The sequence below is a fragment of the Heloderma suspectum genome, chromosome 1 (genome assembly GCF_057233095.1).
Source record: "Heloderma suspectum isolate Gila_16-S chromosome 1, 16-S_ref, whole genome shotgun sequence".
NCBI classification, from domain to species: Eukaryota; Metazoa; Chordata; class Lepidosauria; order Squamata; family Helodermatidae; genus Heloderma; species Heloderma suspectum.
In genome coordinates this window covers 76,854,222-76,871,910 of record NC_139458.1, presented here as the reverse complement: position 1 = coordinate 76,871,910, position 17,689 = coordinate 76,854,222, and the positions used below count along the sequence as shown (strand labels likewise).

Below are 17,689 nucleotides of genomic sequence, written 5' to 3'. Positions count from 1 at the left end.
AGAACCAGAAGAGGAGATAGCCAGAAGGTGTCTAGCCCCTCTCCTCCTCAGTGGGCCTGTTAATCCCCCAACGCCATACCTCCCCCTGCCCGTGACCACAGTTATGGTGGCACCTCCCCAACCCCCTGAGTTGCTCAATGGACTTCCCAGGCACATATTAAAATGTTAAGATGTAAAATATAAAACACCATAAAAGAATATAACGGAGAGCAGCAGCTAAGAAGGAGCAGATAAGATCTGCATTTGCCCCTTTCTTCCTGGTCTTTAAAGCGGCTGCCCTCAGCTGCTGCCCTCTGCTGCTGCTATTTGCTTCTAGTAACCGGTTGCTGGTGTCTCTGGAGAGGCGGTGGGTGGGACTTCATATGCTCCTCCATGCGGCTCCAAGTGCCACACTAAGTGCTGGCACAACGCTGAGGCACATGCTGAGGCGCTGCCTCTGGCAGCCCCGCCTTAAGAACCTGTTTGGCAGGGGCAGAAGCAGGCTCAGGGTCCACCTGGTGCAGCTGGTCCTCTTCCCCACAAGCTCCTTCTGTCTTTAGGGAAAATGCAAGATCATACTCTTATAGTGTGTAGTTAAACTATTAATGGATCTTTATTCCACAGATGTGGCTGAAGCCAGTTATTTGGGTCCCAAATGTAACTTTCTAAAAGTTGCCAGTGGTGCAGTATGTTAGTGCTTCTGTAGGGATAGAGCTAATACATGCCAATATGTGGTTAAATAGTGCATTTCATTGACCTTCCTTGCTTGTGGCTCCATGAATGGAATAGTTGAGGCTGAGTGGCAAAGATTAGGGCAAAGAGATAGAGGTGGCTAGATTTATGAACGGTCACAGTCATGGTTGGTTGGTTAATTGTTTCTGTATCAATAAAATACAGTCCTGATTGGGCTCTAATAGAATTGTCTCAGCTCTCTTCAGTGAAGAGAGATGAGGTGATGCATAGATGAATTAATGCTGAATGTTAATGCTTGTTTTAGAGAGTGGATGTCTGGTGATTTAATGGCCTTTTGCTTTGAATGGCAGCATATAAAATTGGTTGGCAGCTCAGACTTGCATCCCTGGTCAGTTCGTTTAGTATATAGGCTAAGACTATTTTGTGTTGTATCTTGTCCTCCTTTTCTTTCTTGGCATGTCTTCCTATCACCTGTTGCTCTCTTGATGTAAATGGATACTTCACCTAACAGAATCTAATTTAGAGAAGAGTTCCACAAGAGCCAAGCTTCAGAGACAGGAAGAGAAAGTTAGGATGGAACAGGAGAAGAAAGTATGGATGTAGAACAGCAGAATAAGCAAGGGACGTGTCAGATCCCCTGTAAGCAAACATCTGCCCTCCAGTTGGAGGTCATCCCCACAAACTCACCTGCTGTGATGAAAGGACTTCAGCTTTGGCTGCAGCAAAACAAACAGTACAACTAGGAGAAGGATGAGAGCTATTGAGCTTGCCGATTTCTCTTGCCCTCTGTGTTCTCACTCCTTCGAAAATGGCAGGGTTGTAATTGGAACACATCAGGGGAATTGCAGTGAGTTGAGATTATTGGGGTGGTGATCAGGAGCATTGACTGCGGACTAGGAGTTGTCACCTTGAGGACCTTAGGGGATGCTTAAAGCATGCCTGGCTCCTCTGTTGTCACTGTAGAAGCACGAGATGTGGGGGGGGGGAATGGTACCTGTAGCAGCAGAATGTATAAGCAGGGCACTCTAAGCCTTAGAGTCTAAGGGGTGAGGATTGAAGCACTGGCCCACCATCCATGACTCATGCCCCCCCTCTCCTCAGCCTGGAGAGGGAGTGCGCAGATTGTCCTACTATTTTTTCACTAGCTGTTGAAATTCTGCAGAGCTCTGTTCCGGGTTTGCTACATGTCTGAATAACACATCTTATTGTGGAGGGTACCCAGTTTATTCCTGTTTGCTTTCAAAGTTATATCATATTCTTCTCCCCTGTGCAGTGTTTGTATCACAGCATCTGTTTTTTCCTTTGCAGTCTGTCCACAGCCACCAGAGCCTGAGAATGGAGGCTACAGATGCCATCCAGCCCCTTGCAAAGTCCCATTGACATCTGATAGTGTCATAGAGTATTTATGTGAGGAAGGCTACCTGCTGAAGGGAGACTACAAATATTTGACTTGCAAGAATGGAAAGTGGAATCCAGACATGGAGGTTACCTGTAGGCTCAGCCAAGGTTAGTTGTGCCTCAGTGTGAATATGCTCACTTTTGTTTCCATGTTGTTGGCCTTGTCCAGGGCTTTTCAAGTACTGGCATATAAGCCAGTGTGTGGTTAGACATCAGCAAATGTGTTGGGTTAATCTGCTCTAAAGCCACATCTTCACTGCAGATTTGTGTCTGTTCTGTACCAGTTTAGCAATCATGTCTTTCCCCATAGATCCTAGGAACTTGGTGAGAGGCAGAAAATTCTGTCAGAAATCTCCATGCATGCATGCATGCATGCATGCTCGCTCACACACACACACACACACACACACGCATGTGCACGTGTACGTGCGCACACTATTCCTAGAGTTCACTCCAAAGTGGTAATGACATTTCAACCAGTTTAAGTTGGTAAAAGGGTATCATGTGTAACTCTGAATACTCCATCCCCCTCTTTTTTTTAACCAAAGTAATGGTATAACCCTTTAGAGACTTAAACATCTACTCCCCAGATCTAAAGTGCACAGACACTGAGTTGTGTGAGTAGAGGGGTGGGGTGGGGGTGGAGTTTTGATGCTGCTTGATTCTACCCTGTTCCAGCACAGAGCGTTCTCTGCCTAGCCCAGCCTGTCTTGAAAAGAGTTTTTCCAAAAGGAACTTGATGGTTGCATCTTGCAAGGTTTTTCACCAGTTAGTTAAGAATTCCTTTCCCATGATAGAAAGCCAAGAAGTTTGCAGGAAAATGTAGCTTTAATTGACCATGAGGTATTGGAGCAGAGGGAGGACAGGAGTGTGTGTAATTTAATAGAAATTTGTGGAAATAAAACAAATTTCTTGCAAGCTGGATGGTATGCTGAAACTAATGTACACATTGTAAAGTTTTTTAGGGTGAGGAGTTGGGTTCTGCTATTTTTCTTACAAAAGAAAAGTGGATTATTCAGATAGGAAATGCAGCAGTCTCTCCACTTTCAAGCTCTGACTCGGCTTTTGGAGTCTGTTGCAAGTTTCCCAAAACATTTTGCCAATATGTTCCATGAGATGGTGACTCAATCTCACAAACATAGACAAAGCGAGAATTCAGCGCCTTGTTCCCATGGGAAAAAATAAATTTCAAAAGGTGTTTTTTAAGAATAATAATGATATAATTATAGTTTTAGCTTGCGTTCATACAACCAAATGGGTTCGATGCAGGAAAAGGGTCCTGGTGGCCAGATGGCAGCAAAGGTTGTCTGGGAATCATGTTGGACTGAGTGTCCTCCTGTGGCTACCAAGTGTGGCCCTGTCCCATCTGTTTGTGTGTGTCTGGAACAGGCCTCAACCCAGGGCAATTTCATCTGGCACTGAGAACAAAGTTGGCCATTTGAAGGCAGGAGCATCCAAGTAATTCTTTTTGCTTTCCCTAGTTTGTTAAGGAGTCTGGTTTTGTGAAGGGAAACACCTGCTTCCTCAGAAGAAACCATTTCTAAAAAGTCTTTTGCTTTGGCTTTACAGATAAAGGTTCTCCTCCGAGTGTAGGAGTACCCACCCTATCCATAGTGGCTTCCACAGCAAGCTCAGTAGCTCTCATCCTTCTCCTAGTTGTACTGTTTGTTTTGCTGCAGCCAAAGCTGAAGTCCTTTCATCACAGCAGGTGAGTTTGTGGGGATGACCTCCAACTGGAGGGCAGATGTTTGCTTACAGGGGATCTGGCACATCCCTTGCTTATTCTGCTGTTCTACAACCATACTTTCTTCTTCTATTCCATCCTAACTTTCTCTTCCCATCTCTGAAGCTTGACTCTTGTGGAACTCTTCTCTAAATTTGATTCTGTTAGGTGAACTATCCATTTACATTCCTTAGCAAAAAGTTGCGATCAGGCTGCTGAGCCTACAGCAGGTCTACATAACTAAGCCTAATCGCAAAGCCTAATGCAGTCCAACATCTGTGTGTCATGGCTGAGGATGTAGGAGAAATCCACAATGGAACCAAATGAGTTTGGATTTTTAACAACCCAGCCTGCAGATTCTGCAGCGGACCAGCTTTCCCCGTTGGGCAGATTCCATGGGCTTGCAGAGTGTTTTTCTAACCTTTGGGAATTCTGCACAAATGTTGTTGTAGAAAAATGCATATTTTAGGCAGTTCTAAAAAATTTTTTTTTTTGCATATTTCCCCCATTGGCTAGAGCATGAAAGTGTATAATGGGGGGGGGGGATTTGCACATTTTGGAGGGATTTGCACATTTTTGCTTGTGCAAATTTGTGCAAATTCAGAAAATGCTTTTAGAAATCCAATTCTGTGGATGGGCAGACAGTGGAACGAAAGGTACCTGGCAACCTGCGAAACACACACGGAATGGATTTTACACAGTCCGTACATCCTTAATCATGGTCTGACTGGCTTGATGAGCCTCCTGTTTTTATTGCCTGGAAGGAATCACAAATATGGGTGCGGGGAGCTCTTGAGACTGTATTGGGCTTGATGGATCTCAAGGTGTTTAGGCCTCTCTTGGTGATTGCATTCTTGCCATCCATGGGGCAAGATTCAGCCTTGGTAGTTCTTGAGGAAGCATTCCCCAGGCACAACTTCTGCTGATGCACTTTGGCAGGGGACCAACCTCGCCAAACCAAAAATGGTGGTCGCCAGGCCCCTGCACCTCCACTTGCTGGCTTGGCTGCTGCGTGGCCGAGGAAGCCCCTTGTTGTCTTTTCCTGCAGGATAGGGAAGTGGGGAGCTTGTTGGTTTCCCACTATGCAACATAGGTACTCATAGGTACTCAACAGTGCAGCAGCCAAACAACTCCCAGCCTTGTTCCCACCTTTGAAGCTTTGGCGGGGTGGGAAGGATCACGGTGCAGCTGTCCCGATGACTTCCATAGTTCCCAGGCTGGGAGGAGGGCTGAGTTGCTCACACTCACAGGGCAGTCGTGGTGCATTTGTCATGGCAAGCAAAATGTGGATGCTGCATTGGGAGAGATGAGACGGTTTAGCATATGGGCTTCAAAGTCTCTACTGAGATGGGTGTTTAAAAGGAACAGTTTGGCAGTAGTGAAGTAGCTATTCGTGTAACACAGGCGTTGGTGTCTGGGACTCTGAGTCAAGGCCTTGGCTCATTTCACGTAGAACATATTAGTCAGTGAGATGGAGGAAAAGCATGTTCATTTGAGAGCAAGAAGGGAATAATTCCCTGCTGTCCTACCAGTCTGTATATTGAAACAGACAGGTTCTCAAATACAGAATATAGGGCATAAAATTGTCTCCCTCTATACCCATATCTGAAGCAGGGGAAGGTCTGGTGCTGGGGGAGCAGGGTGGAGTCTGCCCCTGAACGAGGTAGCAAACCCAGAGCTATATGTACATCATGCCACACACATACATTATTCATTGAGGAGAGTGCTAGAAACATCTGTGGTATGCTCTTTTGGAATATATGTAAGCAGTGAGGCCCATAGTAACAGGCACTGCTTTGTTTCTTCATGGCTAATTTCTGTGGCAGTCCTGTCCCATCTGCTGTTCTACCTTTCACGTTCTCCAATCTTGCATGTAAACAGAGATTTGAAACTTATGTTCAAACAATGTAGTCTCTTTCCCGTTTCACTCTCCTGGGTAATAAAAAAGGAGCAGGCATATGTGCATTCTTCTTTGTGATGTACTCTTCTTTAGCTTCTGGGCTTTTCCTAGTAATTCTGACATAGTTATCCTAAACTAAGAATTTCAGAATCACAGAATCTGGTATCCCTACTTGAGTTGGGGATTTTAAAATCATATTCAATTCTCAAGCTTGGGCGTGTTCAGTGTGTGTTGTGAGAAGATACTGAGGGTTTTCTCTTCAGTGTCCCACACAAACTTTGGGCTGTAAAGATGTCCTCTTCATCATAGGGGATTGGAATGCTAAAGTAGGAAGTCAAGAAATCACCGGGATAACAGGCAAGGATGGCTTTGGTGTACAAAATGAAGCAGGACAAAGGCTAATAGAGTTTTGCCAAGAGAACACGCTGATCATAGCAAATACTCTTTTCCAACAGCACAAGAGGTGACTCTACACATGGACATCACCAGATGGTCAATATCGAAATCAGATTGATTATGTCCTTTGCAGCCAAAGATGGAGAAGCTCTATACAGTCAGTAAAAACAAAACCTGGAGCTGACTGTGGCTCAGATCATGAGCTTCTTATTGAAAAATTTTGGCTTAAATTGAAGAATGTAGGGAAAACCACTAAACCATTCAGGAATGACCTAAATCATATACCTTATGAATATACAGTGGAGGTGACAAATAGATTTCAGGGATTAGACCTGATAGACAGAGTGCCTGAGGAACTATGGACGGAGGTCCGTAACATTGTTCAGGAGGCAGCAACAAAATCCATCCCAAAGAAAAAGCAATGCAAGAAAGCAAAGTGGCTGTCTGATGAGGCTTTACAAGTAGCTGAGGAAAGAAGGGAAGCGAAAAGCAAGGGAGAAAGGGGAAGATATACCCAACTGAATGCAGAGTTCCAGAGAATAGCAAGGAGAGACAAGAAGGCCTTCTTAAATGAACAATGCAAAGAAATCGAGGGAAACAATAGAATGGGAAAGACCAGAGATCTTTTCAAGAAAATCGGAGATCTCAAGGGAACGTTTTGTGCAAAGATGGGCATGATAAAGGACAAAGAAGGCAGGGACCTAACAGAAGCAGATGAGATTAAGAAGAGGTGGAAAGAATACACAGAAGAACTATACAGGAAAGTTCTTAATGTCCCTGATAGCCATGATAGTGCGGTCACTGAACTTGAGCCAGACATCCTAGAGAGTGAAGTCAAGTGGGCCTTAGGAAGCATTCCTAACAACAAATCTAGTGGAGATGACAGTATTCCAGCTGAGCTATTTAAGATCCTAAAAGATGATGCTGTTAAAGTGCTGCACTCAATATGCCAACAAATCTGGAACACTCAGCAATGGCCACAAGACTGGAAAAGGTCAGTTTACATTCCAGTTCCAAAGAAGGGCAATGCCAAAGAGTGTTCAAACTACCGCACAATTGCGCTCATTTCACATGCCAGCAAGGTGATGCTCAAAATCCTACAAGCTAGGCTTCAGCAGTATGTGAACCGAGAACTACTGGAAATACAAGCAGGGTTTCGAAGAGGCAGAGGAACTAGAGATCAAATCGCCAACATTTGCTGATCATGGAGAAAGCAAGAGAATTCCAGAAAAACATCTATTTCTGTTTCATTGACTATGCCAAAGCCTTTGATTGTGTGGATCACAACAAACTGTGGCAAGTTCTTAAAGAGATGGGAGAATCAGACCACCTTACCTGTCTCCTGAGAAACCTGTACGAGGGTCAAGAAGCAACAGTAAGAACCCGACATGGAACAACCGATTGGTTCCAAATCGGGAAAGGAGTATGACAAGGCTGTATATTGTCACCCTGCTTATTTAACTTATATGCAGAGTACATCATGAGAAACGCCGGGTTGGATGAATCACAGGTCGGAATTAAGATTGCCGGGAGAATTATCAACAACCTCAGATACACAGACGATACTGCCCTAATGGCAGAAAGTGAAGAGGATCTAAAGAGCCTCATGTTGAGGGTGAAAGTGGAAAGTGCAAAAGCTGGTCTGAAACTCTACATTAAAAAAACGAAGATCATGGCATCTGGCCCCATCACTTCCTGTCATATAGAAGGGGAAGAAATGGAAGCAGTGATAGATTTTATTTTCTTGGGCTCCAAGATCACCGCAGACGGTGACTGTAGCTATGAAGTTAAAAGACACTTGCTCCTTGGGATGAAAGCGATGGCAAACCTAGACAGCATAGTAAGAAGCAGAGACATCACCTTGCCGCCAAAGGTCCGTATCATCAAAGCTATGGTTTTCCCAGTAGCAATGTATGGCTGTGAGAGCTGGACTATAAGGAAGGCTGAGCGCCGAAGAATTGATGCTTTCGAACTGTGGTGCTGGAGAAGACTCTTGCGAGTCCCCTGGACTACAAGGAGGTCAAATCAGTCCATCCTAAAGGAAATCAACCCTGAGTGCTCATTGGAAGGACAGATCCTGAAGCTGAAGCTCAGGTATTTTGGCCACCTAATGCGAAGAGAAAACTCCGTGGAAAAGACCCTGATGCTGGGAAAGATTGAAGGCAAAAGGAGAAGGGGACAGCAGAGGATGAGATGGCTAGACAGCATCACCAATGCAATGAATATGAACTTGATCACACTCCGGGAGAGAGTGCAGGACAGGAAGGCCTGGCGTGCTGTGGTCCATGTGGTCGCGAAGAGTCGGACACGACTGAACGACTGAACAATAACAACACACAGCCTGGATATAGGGTTCAATCCTGAACATTGCTGGTCGAGAAGTCTTATGTAGCAGAGCTAGGTTTGAGACTCAGTTTATCCAGATAGACACCGTTTGTCAAGGTAGACCATTGCTCTGACTACAGAGGCAGATTGATAGTTCATAGAAGCCTAACAAATATTGTGATTTATAAAAAAAAAATACTGGCCTACCTTACATTGCTGTGATAAGAACTATTGCAAAGTGAAGTGCTTTTAGGAGGAGAAGCATTCAGTATTTTGTTTGTTGTTGTTGTTGTTACATTTTCCCCAGGAAAGGGAGTCCTGGAGCTTCCCTGGCTGGTTGCTGCAAGGCTGAAGTACTCTGGTTGTCACAGCAGATAAGGAAGCTCTCTACCTCCCTTTCCTGCTCCAGTGTAACCCAGCACTGCCAAGGCCCTCCAGTTGCATCAGCAGTACCACAGCAGCCAAACCACTCCCAGCCTTCCTCCCAGACTTGGAGCTTGGAAGAGGATGGGAATCATCCCAACAATCCCTGCCCACCTCTTCAGTTTCAAGGCTGGGAATGAGGCGGGGGTTCCTCATATTCACCAGTCCATGGCAGCATGCTTGCCATGACAAGTGACAGTGTCGAGGCCTGATTATGCTCCCTGACTGTAAGTGGAAACTGTAATGAAATAATGGGAATTTAGAGTTTTAAAATAGCCCCTTGATCAAGTTTAGATTAACATTAAACGATGAAATGTAAATGCCTTAACTTGCACAAGGGGCACTCAATCAGAGCCACATAATAGGGATATCTTTTTATAGACTTGGTCATTTGGAGCATTCAGCAAGGTTGGAACTGCACAGTATTAATTACTGGCAATGGTGAACCTTAAGCCAGGTCAAAAGCTAGCAGACAAATTAATAAAACTTGTGGCAGGACAAGGCAGGGCTCCACCCCAGAATCTGTTTTCGGTGTCGGGGCACAATCCCGGGACGTATGAGGAATAGATAATGTGCCCCCGAGGTAGGTACAGAGTACATTTATAACTCACTCAGTGGTGAGGGAGAGAATCAGCACATTGGGGAAAGGGCTTTCAGAGGCCCCTGTACCTTGTACACTTGTTCTTTTTTTCCTCCAGGAAGTTAAGCAGAGGGGGTAATGGTTTTTGTAGCCCTTTTTATTATTAGAATGTTGTGACTCTGCCAGGCAGAGCCAGGTGCAAAATAATAGCTGGGCTGGGCTGGGCTGAGCTGAGGTGGGTACACTAGCAGACCACCCAGAGAGCTGCTGGTAGATCCTGATCCACCCTCTGCCTATTCTCTGCTTATTGCAAGTGCAAGAAAATGTAAGGCACATGGCAGGGTAGTACATGGTAAATGTAACCAGATCTGTGTGACTGTTATTGATTGAGTTAAAGGGAGACCTGGCTGTGCGGAGGCCTGAATATTTGAAGGGTCGTTGAATCTAGGAGCTCCGCCGATCCAGTGTTCTGTAAAATGTGATTGTTTGCTTCATTATGCTAGAACATAATGTATTCCTTTACAACCCAAACACAGGCGTGATCAAGGTGTTTCTGGAGACGAGGTTTCCATCATAGTGGATGGAGTTCAGGTGGCATTGCCATCTTATGAAGAAGCCGTCTATGGCAGTGCTGGAAACTGCATACCTCCCTCGGATTCACGGGTACAGATCGTCCTTTCAGAAGGAGCTGGGCAAAGTGGAGCAAGTGGAGAGATGCAACAGCCTCCACCAGACCAAGAGGGGCACAACTGCTTTGCTGGGGAGGACGAAGTCCCTGGACACTCTGGACTGTGTGAAGCGGGCAGCTCTCGCCACTCAGAGGCTGTTCTAGTGCATCAGGCCACCAGCTCCTCCTGGGTGGCTGGCATATCTAGTAGAAGACCTGGGCCCAAAGCCCCAGACTCAGAAAGCAGTGATGTACAAAGCCTTCTATCACTCACTTCCTCAGAGGAGTATGCTGATGGTAAGCAATCTGGAAAAGAAATGTTTCATCTGAACTTATGCTAGAATTAAAACGTTCGTAAAACCAAATGTTCTCGCTCCTTCAGTGGAACACCTATAACAGGGGTGGGGAGCATCAGGCCCGGGGCCAAAACTGGCCTTCCTTGGGTCCCAGTCTGGCCTCCCGGGATTTCCCAGATGGCCGTGCCCCCTTTTCCCCGGCCCCCACTCCCTTTCCCCCAACCATTTGGTGGCTTCCTGGCTTTTGTGCAGTCCCCCCCCCCAATCTAAAAGGTTGAAATGCCTCTCTTAAGGCTTAGTTGTAAGCCTGCAGTATGCTGGTATTTGTTGTATGTTGGCCCTGCCCCTCTGCCCCTCGGCTGAAGGAGATTCCCCACCACAGACCTACAAGGAATAACACTGTATACAGGTGAAAGTATTAGGACCCCCTTCTCTTTCCTCTTTCTCCAACACGCACACACAGAATCCCTAACAACGACAATGCCAGGCTGATAAAGGTAAGAATTGTGGTGTTACCTATGGTGTGAATGTGCGTTGGTGGACATTCATTGGTTGTAAAAACTGGCAAAGTCACAATTGTGCCACAAATTCCAGAAACTTTAGTTTCTCATTCATTGCAATGCAAAGCCTTTTGGGCTTTGCTATGGGAAGGGCATTGCAAAACCATAAGTGATGAAGGTTTAAAGGGTGTCTAGCTTTTATAGAAGCTTGACTTGGTTAAATAAGAACTTTGTAAATGGAACCGACTTTATAGACAGCCCGGACTTACATCGAGTCTGTGCTGTGTGGCTTTTGAAACATGGAAGGTAAACGTGAAAGATTGTCTAACTTGTTCTCCCCCACCCCCTTTTCCCTTTTTCTCAACCCAGATATTCCATTGCTGAAAGAAGCATGAGGCTTGCTGCATTCATCTAGCCTTCTCTCTCCATTTTCCTTCTTCTTGGGATGGTGAGCACTCCATGCAGACTTCCCCCACCCTCACACGCTGTGCCCTGAATACCTCCAAGCAAACACCCATTAGCTGAAGATCCAAAGGATGCTGTCAGGATGTCTCCTTGATGCATCAGTAGGGTGAACAGGGTGCCAGCTGTCCCCCCGTTCTACCTGCATTAAAGGGGGGGGGGCTTCAGTGATGTCAATGGACTTGAGCTCCTCCTACCCTCTCCCCTTCCCCAGCCAGATGTTTTTGAGTGTGGTCTCTGGAGAGCTGCTATTTACTTGTGCCTTGCTCCTTCTCACGCCGGCTTGTTGCAGCTTCTCACAAGCCTTACTAGCTTCTGGACGTCTGCTCAGAACACAGGGCCAAAATGCAGCTTGCTTTGTTGGGTGCATATAGTTTCCTTCCATTTATTCCCTGTCTTAAGAAGGCAGGACAGAATTCTTGTGGATGGGCTAAGAGGGAGGCAGTCCAGTGGGAGTCACACAGACACATACTGCAGCTCGCAAGTTTTCAGAGTTGTATGCTATATATAATGCAGCTGCACGTGAACACATTAGGCAAAGCTGGCTACGTTAAAGGTAATTGCAACTGGCCGACTTAAAGAAAGCAGAAACCGTAACGGCAAGCTTAGTCTGTTTCTTGCTTTCTTTTCTTCGCTTCCCAAAGAGAGGGGGAAAGAGCACCTTTGTTGGGATGGAGTGTCTGTACCTCTGCAAGCTTTCACTTAAAAAAGAATTAAATCTATCCCCCTCCACTTTCTTGGCTCATCAAGGACATTCTTCTCTGAACTTGGTGTGGGTTACGTTTACGGCTGTCTTGATGTAAAGGGCTTTGAGCAATTCACTTTTATGTGGCCAGGTTAAGAGGTCCTGTATGTGGCCAGGTTAAGAGGTCCACAGTCATGTGGAGAGTGAGTTGCCCTTCCTCCTGGAGGAGCCACCCTATCTGCCATTCTGTGGCTGTGCCATAGCTGATCCAAAGCCTTCTGTTTTCTTTGGAATGGCTGTAGAGTGCAGGGGTGCACTGTGCCTGGGTGGGGGTCATCATGCCTAACATCACGCTTTGACCCACCTGAATGCGAGAGTAATTTTGGCATCGCCCTTTAATTTTGTTGCTTTTGTTTGTCCCCATCCTTGTGGGGGCAGTGCCAGGGCATTGAGTATTTGGCCTGCATTTCTTACGTCTTCCTTGTTCTGGTAGAAACTAGTCATTTTAAGAAACGATCATCATTAGCAAGTATCCAGCTTTTTGTAACCGGCATGCCCAGTTTGCCTTGAATGAATTACAGTGATAGCCTGCCTTAAAATGTTTGAATGGGAAGAGCCATGCTGCTGATTTGTCCTGACGGAAGATCCCTCCCCCTCCTTTTTTTGTTTTCCACTGCACGCTGCTTCTGCTTGGAAACCTCTTACTATGCAGGGGACAAGTTTGCATACCTCCACCTCTTCTCACATAATAAGTATGCTTTTGCTCTTGTTTATCTGGCCCTCTGTGGACAAAGCAATGTAGTTTCTTGATGGCATTGTGGAAGTATAGATTCCTAGACTTCCTTCTAGCGAGTCCCCCAAAATTGAGAAGTTCTGTGAGCTTTCCCAAAGATTTCTACAATAAAGGCAGGTTGTCTTAGTTGCCAGTTCTCATTCTTGCCCCAGGAACAGACTGATCAAAGTAAAAGATTGGGAGCATGTCCACACAGAGTTACAGACCCAGTTTGCATGAAACTGTGGGAAGTCATGGGTTAATTAACCCAGTTTGCCAGGGTTTTGTGCCCCAGCCATTTTGAATATGCAGCCTTCAATCAGAGGTTATTCCATGACATAGGAACCCAGACATGATTAGTTCTTAGGTTAACTATGGGTTGTTTAGCCCACAATTAACACAGTATCCGGTTCACAGATAATGGAATAACCTCTGATTGGAGAGTGTTATATTCAAAGTGGCAGCTATACACACCAGACATGTGCCATGGCAAATCATGGCTTAATTAATCCATGATTTGCTGCCGCTGTAGGCAAACATGTCCACAGTATGCTTTAAAATATCTAGGGAAGCAGAAAGTCCTTTTTAAATAGCATGGTGGATGACAACAGTGTGCTTCCTGCTTCAGATGTGGAGCATTTATGGGCCAGCTGCTGCAATGTGGGTCCATCAGCACTTTGCCTTTTCTAAAACTCACATGCTACCAAAATCTGAATGGAGAACAGCTTATTCCTCCCTGGACAACTGCCCATGTCCCCTTGCTTTGGAGGGGCATTACATTCTGCCCAAGCTCAGGAGTGTGCGCATTCCACAGAGAAGCAACAAAAAGTACACACATTTGGCACTGAATGTAGTATTAAGCATCCAGAAAATCACAGCTTTCATTTTAAAAAATAAAAAGGTGCCTGTCTAGCGGGACTCTAGCTCCTTCGTGAAGATACCCTTGCAAATGCGTGGTTCATGCATCTGCTGAAAACTTAGAAGCCCAAGGGTGCACAGAAGAATTTTCCACTGGGGCAGGGCTTCAGTGCTTGCATAGCTCTTTTCTTTATGATTAGCAGAAGCAGAATCAATTGCACTGAGTAAGCCAGTAGATGCCAATTTGCTTGCTTTTATTCATGAGACCAGTTCACAAAAATGTGGATTGCCTTACTACCGGAGATGGATAGTTCTTATCACAGAATACACCCATAGCCCTGGCCTTAGGGAAGCCAGGCTCACTCTTCCAGAGCCCTAGTTGTGCAGCTGGCCCTTGCCTAATTCAGACTGCACCTTAGTACATACCTAGGTCTCTGCATTCCATTTCCTTACAAGAGAACATTGCACGCACACGCATCTGTCCCTGCCTGCTATCTGTGGAGCCTTGTAACCTCCCCTGTGTAACTCCAGCAATTAGCACAACTGGTGCAGAAAGATTTAGCAGTGGCCATATCTATCAGCTTGGGACACAGTGGCAGTAGTAGTGCTAAATGCTTTGGATAGGATGGAAGTGTGCCAGAAGTGGCACCTACCACAAAGGAAGCTGCTGGTCTTTTTTTAGTGTTTATTTATATGAAATAATTGGACCAATAACATTTCTCTTAATTACTATTCCTTCATCACCTGTGGACTGTTCATAAACCTTTGTATTCTACATAACATCCTAGAGGTAGCCGTTCGGCTGCCTCTGTAGCATAGCTGCACTCCAGCAGGCAGAAGCTAGATCCAGCGTTTAGTATGTTGTGTGCATGTTCCACATTCCTTCCTAAGTCCCTGGACAAGTTTGGCATTGAGCAGATAAGTGAAACGTCTCTTAGCTTCAGCTTGGTTCCTAATTCTGTGACTGGTATTTCTCCTGAATAGTTTAAAGGACAGGACGCTAAATAACTTCATAGTTGAAATCTTGTGTATTTGGGGTCCACTGTAAAGCATTTTTTTCTTTTTACTAAAACTGGATTTTGAGGGACAGAAGTGCAGAACTTTGTCCACTTCTGGCTATGAATGTAGGGTTCTTTCCCCTTTAAGGTTTTATATTCTCAGGTTCTTAATCTTATAGGCAAATTCATGAAAGGCAGGGATAGCAATAGTGGTCAGGTGTAATACTTGAGGCACTTGTTCTAATGCTCAGGTTGGAAACGAATAGGATTCTGCTAAAAACAACAAACCCTGACACATTTTAAAATATTCTGAAACATCCAAGAGGAGTTATTCAGTTGGAAGGGCCACTAACCCAACGCTGTGAGGCTGTTAAGAATTCAAGTAACTTCGTCCAGCCTTGTACGCAGAGAGCCAGATTCTGCAAGGGCACACCGTGCCTACCAGGAATAAAATCCTGTCTTAAATGGTGTTTGTCTGATTTGGAAAATGTGGGCCTTCTCTGGAATTTGGTTCTCCAGGCTGGCCTTTAAATGCTGGAACATAACATGCCTGATGAATGAGTGGTTCCCATGCCATCCCCCATTTTGTTCAGAATATTGGTTGATGATAAGAAGCTGCCGTATACTGAGATAGACTTTCGGTCCATTTAGCTCAGTAATGTCTACTTTGACTGGCAGAAATCTTTCCCAACTTGGGGCGGCGGTATGAAGATCCCAGGGACTGAGCATGGGGGCTTCTGCATACACAATTGAGCGGTGGCCCTTTTTCTTTAACACACCTAGTGCTAAAAACAAGATGGCATTTGTTTAAACTAAAATGCAGTGCTTCTTTTCCATGGATGAATACAGATGACCACTTACCAAGTGGTTAGATGCATACTGTGGTAAGCTACCACTTGGCAAAGAGTGATCTGTGTGTGTCCCATGTTTTTCCTTTCTGTATGACCACATAGCATGAGTGAGTCTTAAAACAGCTGCTATGGACACTGGAGCACTGCTGGAGAGGGCAAGAGAACCACTGATGACCCAAGATGCCTTGGCATTTGCAGGAAGCCTGAGTGTCTTTGCCATGGTGTCCCTTCCTTGCAGGAAAATCTGAAACCTGATTGCCCCATGCAAGTATGAACAAGCAGGATTGCCATGTTCCTCTCTTAGTCTCTCAAGTCCTTGGCTTTGAAGGTCTCTTTCATGTAAAATACATTAGGACAAGAGATGGAGGAAGAGACCTGTTTGAGGACAGGCGTGCTTTGTTTTTTTCATGTTTAAAGTTGCACATGGCTTAAGACAAGAATACAATAGGCTTTGATGCACCTTTCAGAGACTGGAAAATATGCAGAATAGTGGACAGAAGGGGAACCGGATGATGCATTTTCATACATTTTTCACACTGGAGCGCTTTTGTATGATGATTTCTGTGCAGCCTGGCCTAGCTCCTTTTTACTTTAAAAAAAAAAGAAGAGGAAAAAAGCCTGTATTAATCACACTATGCCACTTAGTGGTAAATGTGAGAGATTTGTAGGGCCACTCTCTCTTGTAAAAATGTTATGTGAGAAGCAACCCTCTGACACTGGATATATGGGCTGCCAGACCTAGAGCTTGTAAAAGCTGCTTATACACTCCGTGATGAATAATCTTTCATCTTTACCACTTCCTTAGTGAGAGAGGTTTTTCTTTTTACTCATACCAGGTGTACAAACACATGACTAAATACCACAATACTTATCAAAGTAGTTAAAACTACTGTTGTGCATGCTGAGAGGGTTTCCAAAGCCAAAGATGCCCCTGTTATCTGTGCTAGTGTAATAACACATGCACAACTGATGTGTGTTAAGCTGTATCTTAATACTTGTGAGGAAGAGTGTCTGCAGGAAAAGGCATTAGTTGTAGTCTTACTACTGTGTTTTCAGCTGGAGTTAGCACTCCTCTCGAAGCAGATGCTTTTTCACTGGATACATTATATTACAACTCTGTCATGGTTTTGAATATGGTGTACCTATAAAGCACTTGCACATTGTTCAGAAGAACTGAAGATTGGCCACGAGGCAAGCCCAGCCAATTCACGTTATGTGCCAGGTGTCTGATTGCGGTGACCACTGTGTGGTGTGCCTGTAAACACATTGACATATGCTGGTGATCTGTGATCAGCAATAGGGCCGAGAGTTTGTGTACTGCATGTTCCTGAATAGGAAGGCATGCATTTTCTTCATGTTTTACATGTTCACTGCATCTGCAGCTGGCACAATTCCTATGTTAAAGTGTGAGCTGACCTTCGGTTTCTCTTATTACTCACTTTTTAGTACCATAGCACACATGCACACATGGGACAGAGTATATTTTTTTCTTTTTTAGTAGGAACTTTTCTTTGGTTTGATTCATGTGTAGTATTCTATGGATCTCTCTCTCCCCCCCCCCTTTTTTTTAAATGCCTGAGTCCTTCATGTCTGGTTTCTTTCTTAGATATTTTTCCTTGATTGCTTTTGTACTTGATCACCTCTGTCACTTTATTAAAATTCCAGTGCTTGCACCAGAGGAGATGTGTGTTGAATGAAGAAACACTTCTGTGTTAATGTATATCTTGAGATACTGGCTTCTGCGTCTTTCCAATAGGTGAACCCATGAGAGTGGCTGTCCATTTCTGCTGGAAATGTCACTGTTCCATTTGCTTTGGCATAGAAGATCACACGGTTCAGACCAAACATCCTGTCAGAACAAATGCTTTCACACAAACACACACACTTCTTTACCCAGTGGGCAAACTGCAGGTAGTTGGAAATGCAAACACATGGGGAGATCTTGGTTGCCTTCAGTGCTTTTTATTTGTTTGTAATCTGAGTTGCACCACTATGGAATTCATTTGCAGAATGGTACTCATATATATGTGGGATTTAAAAAATACCGTAATTAATGCTGTGCAGGATGTCAATCAGTTTTATTTTGCTTTATTTTATATATATATATATATATATATTTTCTGGTATCCTGTACATTGCAGTGGGTGTGAAGATAGTATTTTAATATTTGTACAAACTTTAAT

The 17,689-nt window shown here is 44.7% G+C and overlaps 1 protein-coding gene across 3 annotated transcripts in view; it reads left to right on the top strand.

Moving 5' to 3' along the window:
- Positions 1-17,689, top strand: part of SUSD6 (sushi domain containing 6) — a 124,960-nt gene that overhangs the window by 72,535 nt on the left and 34,736 nt on the right. For 2 of the 3 annotated variants that reach the window (XM_084847907.1, XM_084847890.1), the window contains 4 exons: positions 1,981-2,178; positions 3,640-3,778; positions 9,954-10,381; positions 11,250-11,328. In XM_084847907.1, coding sequence (XP_084704033.1) covers positions 1,981-2,178; positions 3,640-3,778; positions 9,954-10,381; positions 11,250-11,275 — 791 coding nt within the window. In that variant the 3' untranslated portion in view covers positions 11,276-11,328. Of the gene's footprint in view, positions 1-1,980; positions 2,179-3,639; positions 3,779-9,953; positions 10,382-11,249; positions 16,099-17,689 lie in introns of those variants that run through there. The other variant, XM_084847898.1, reaches the window with a different exon arrangement.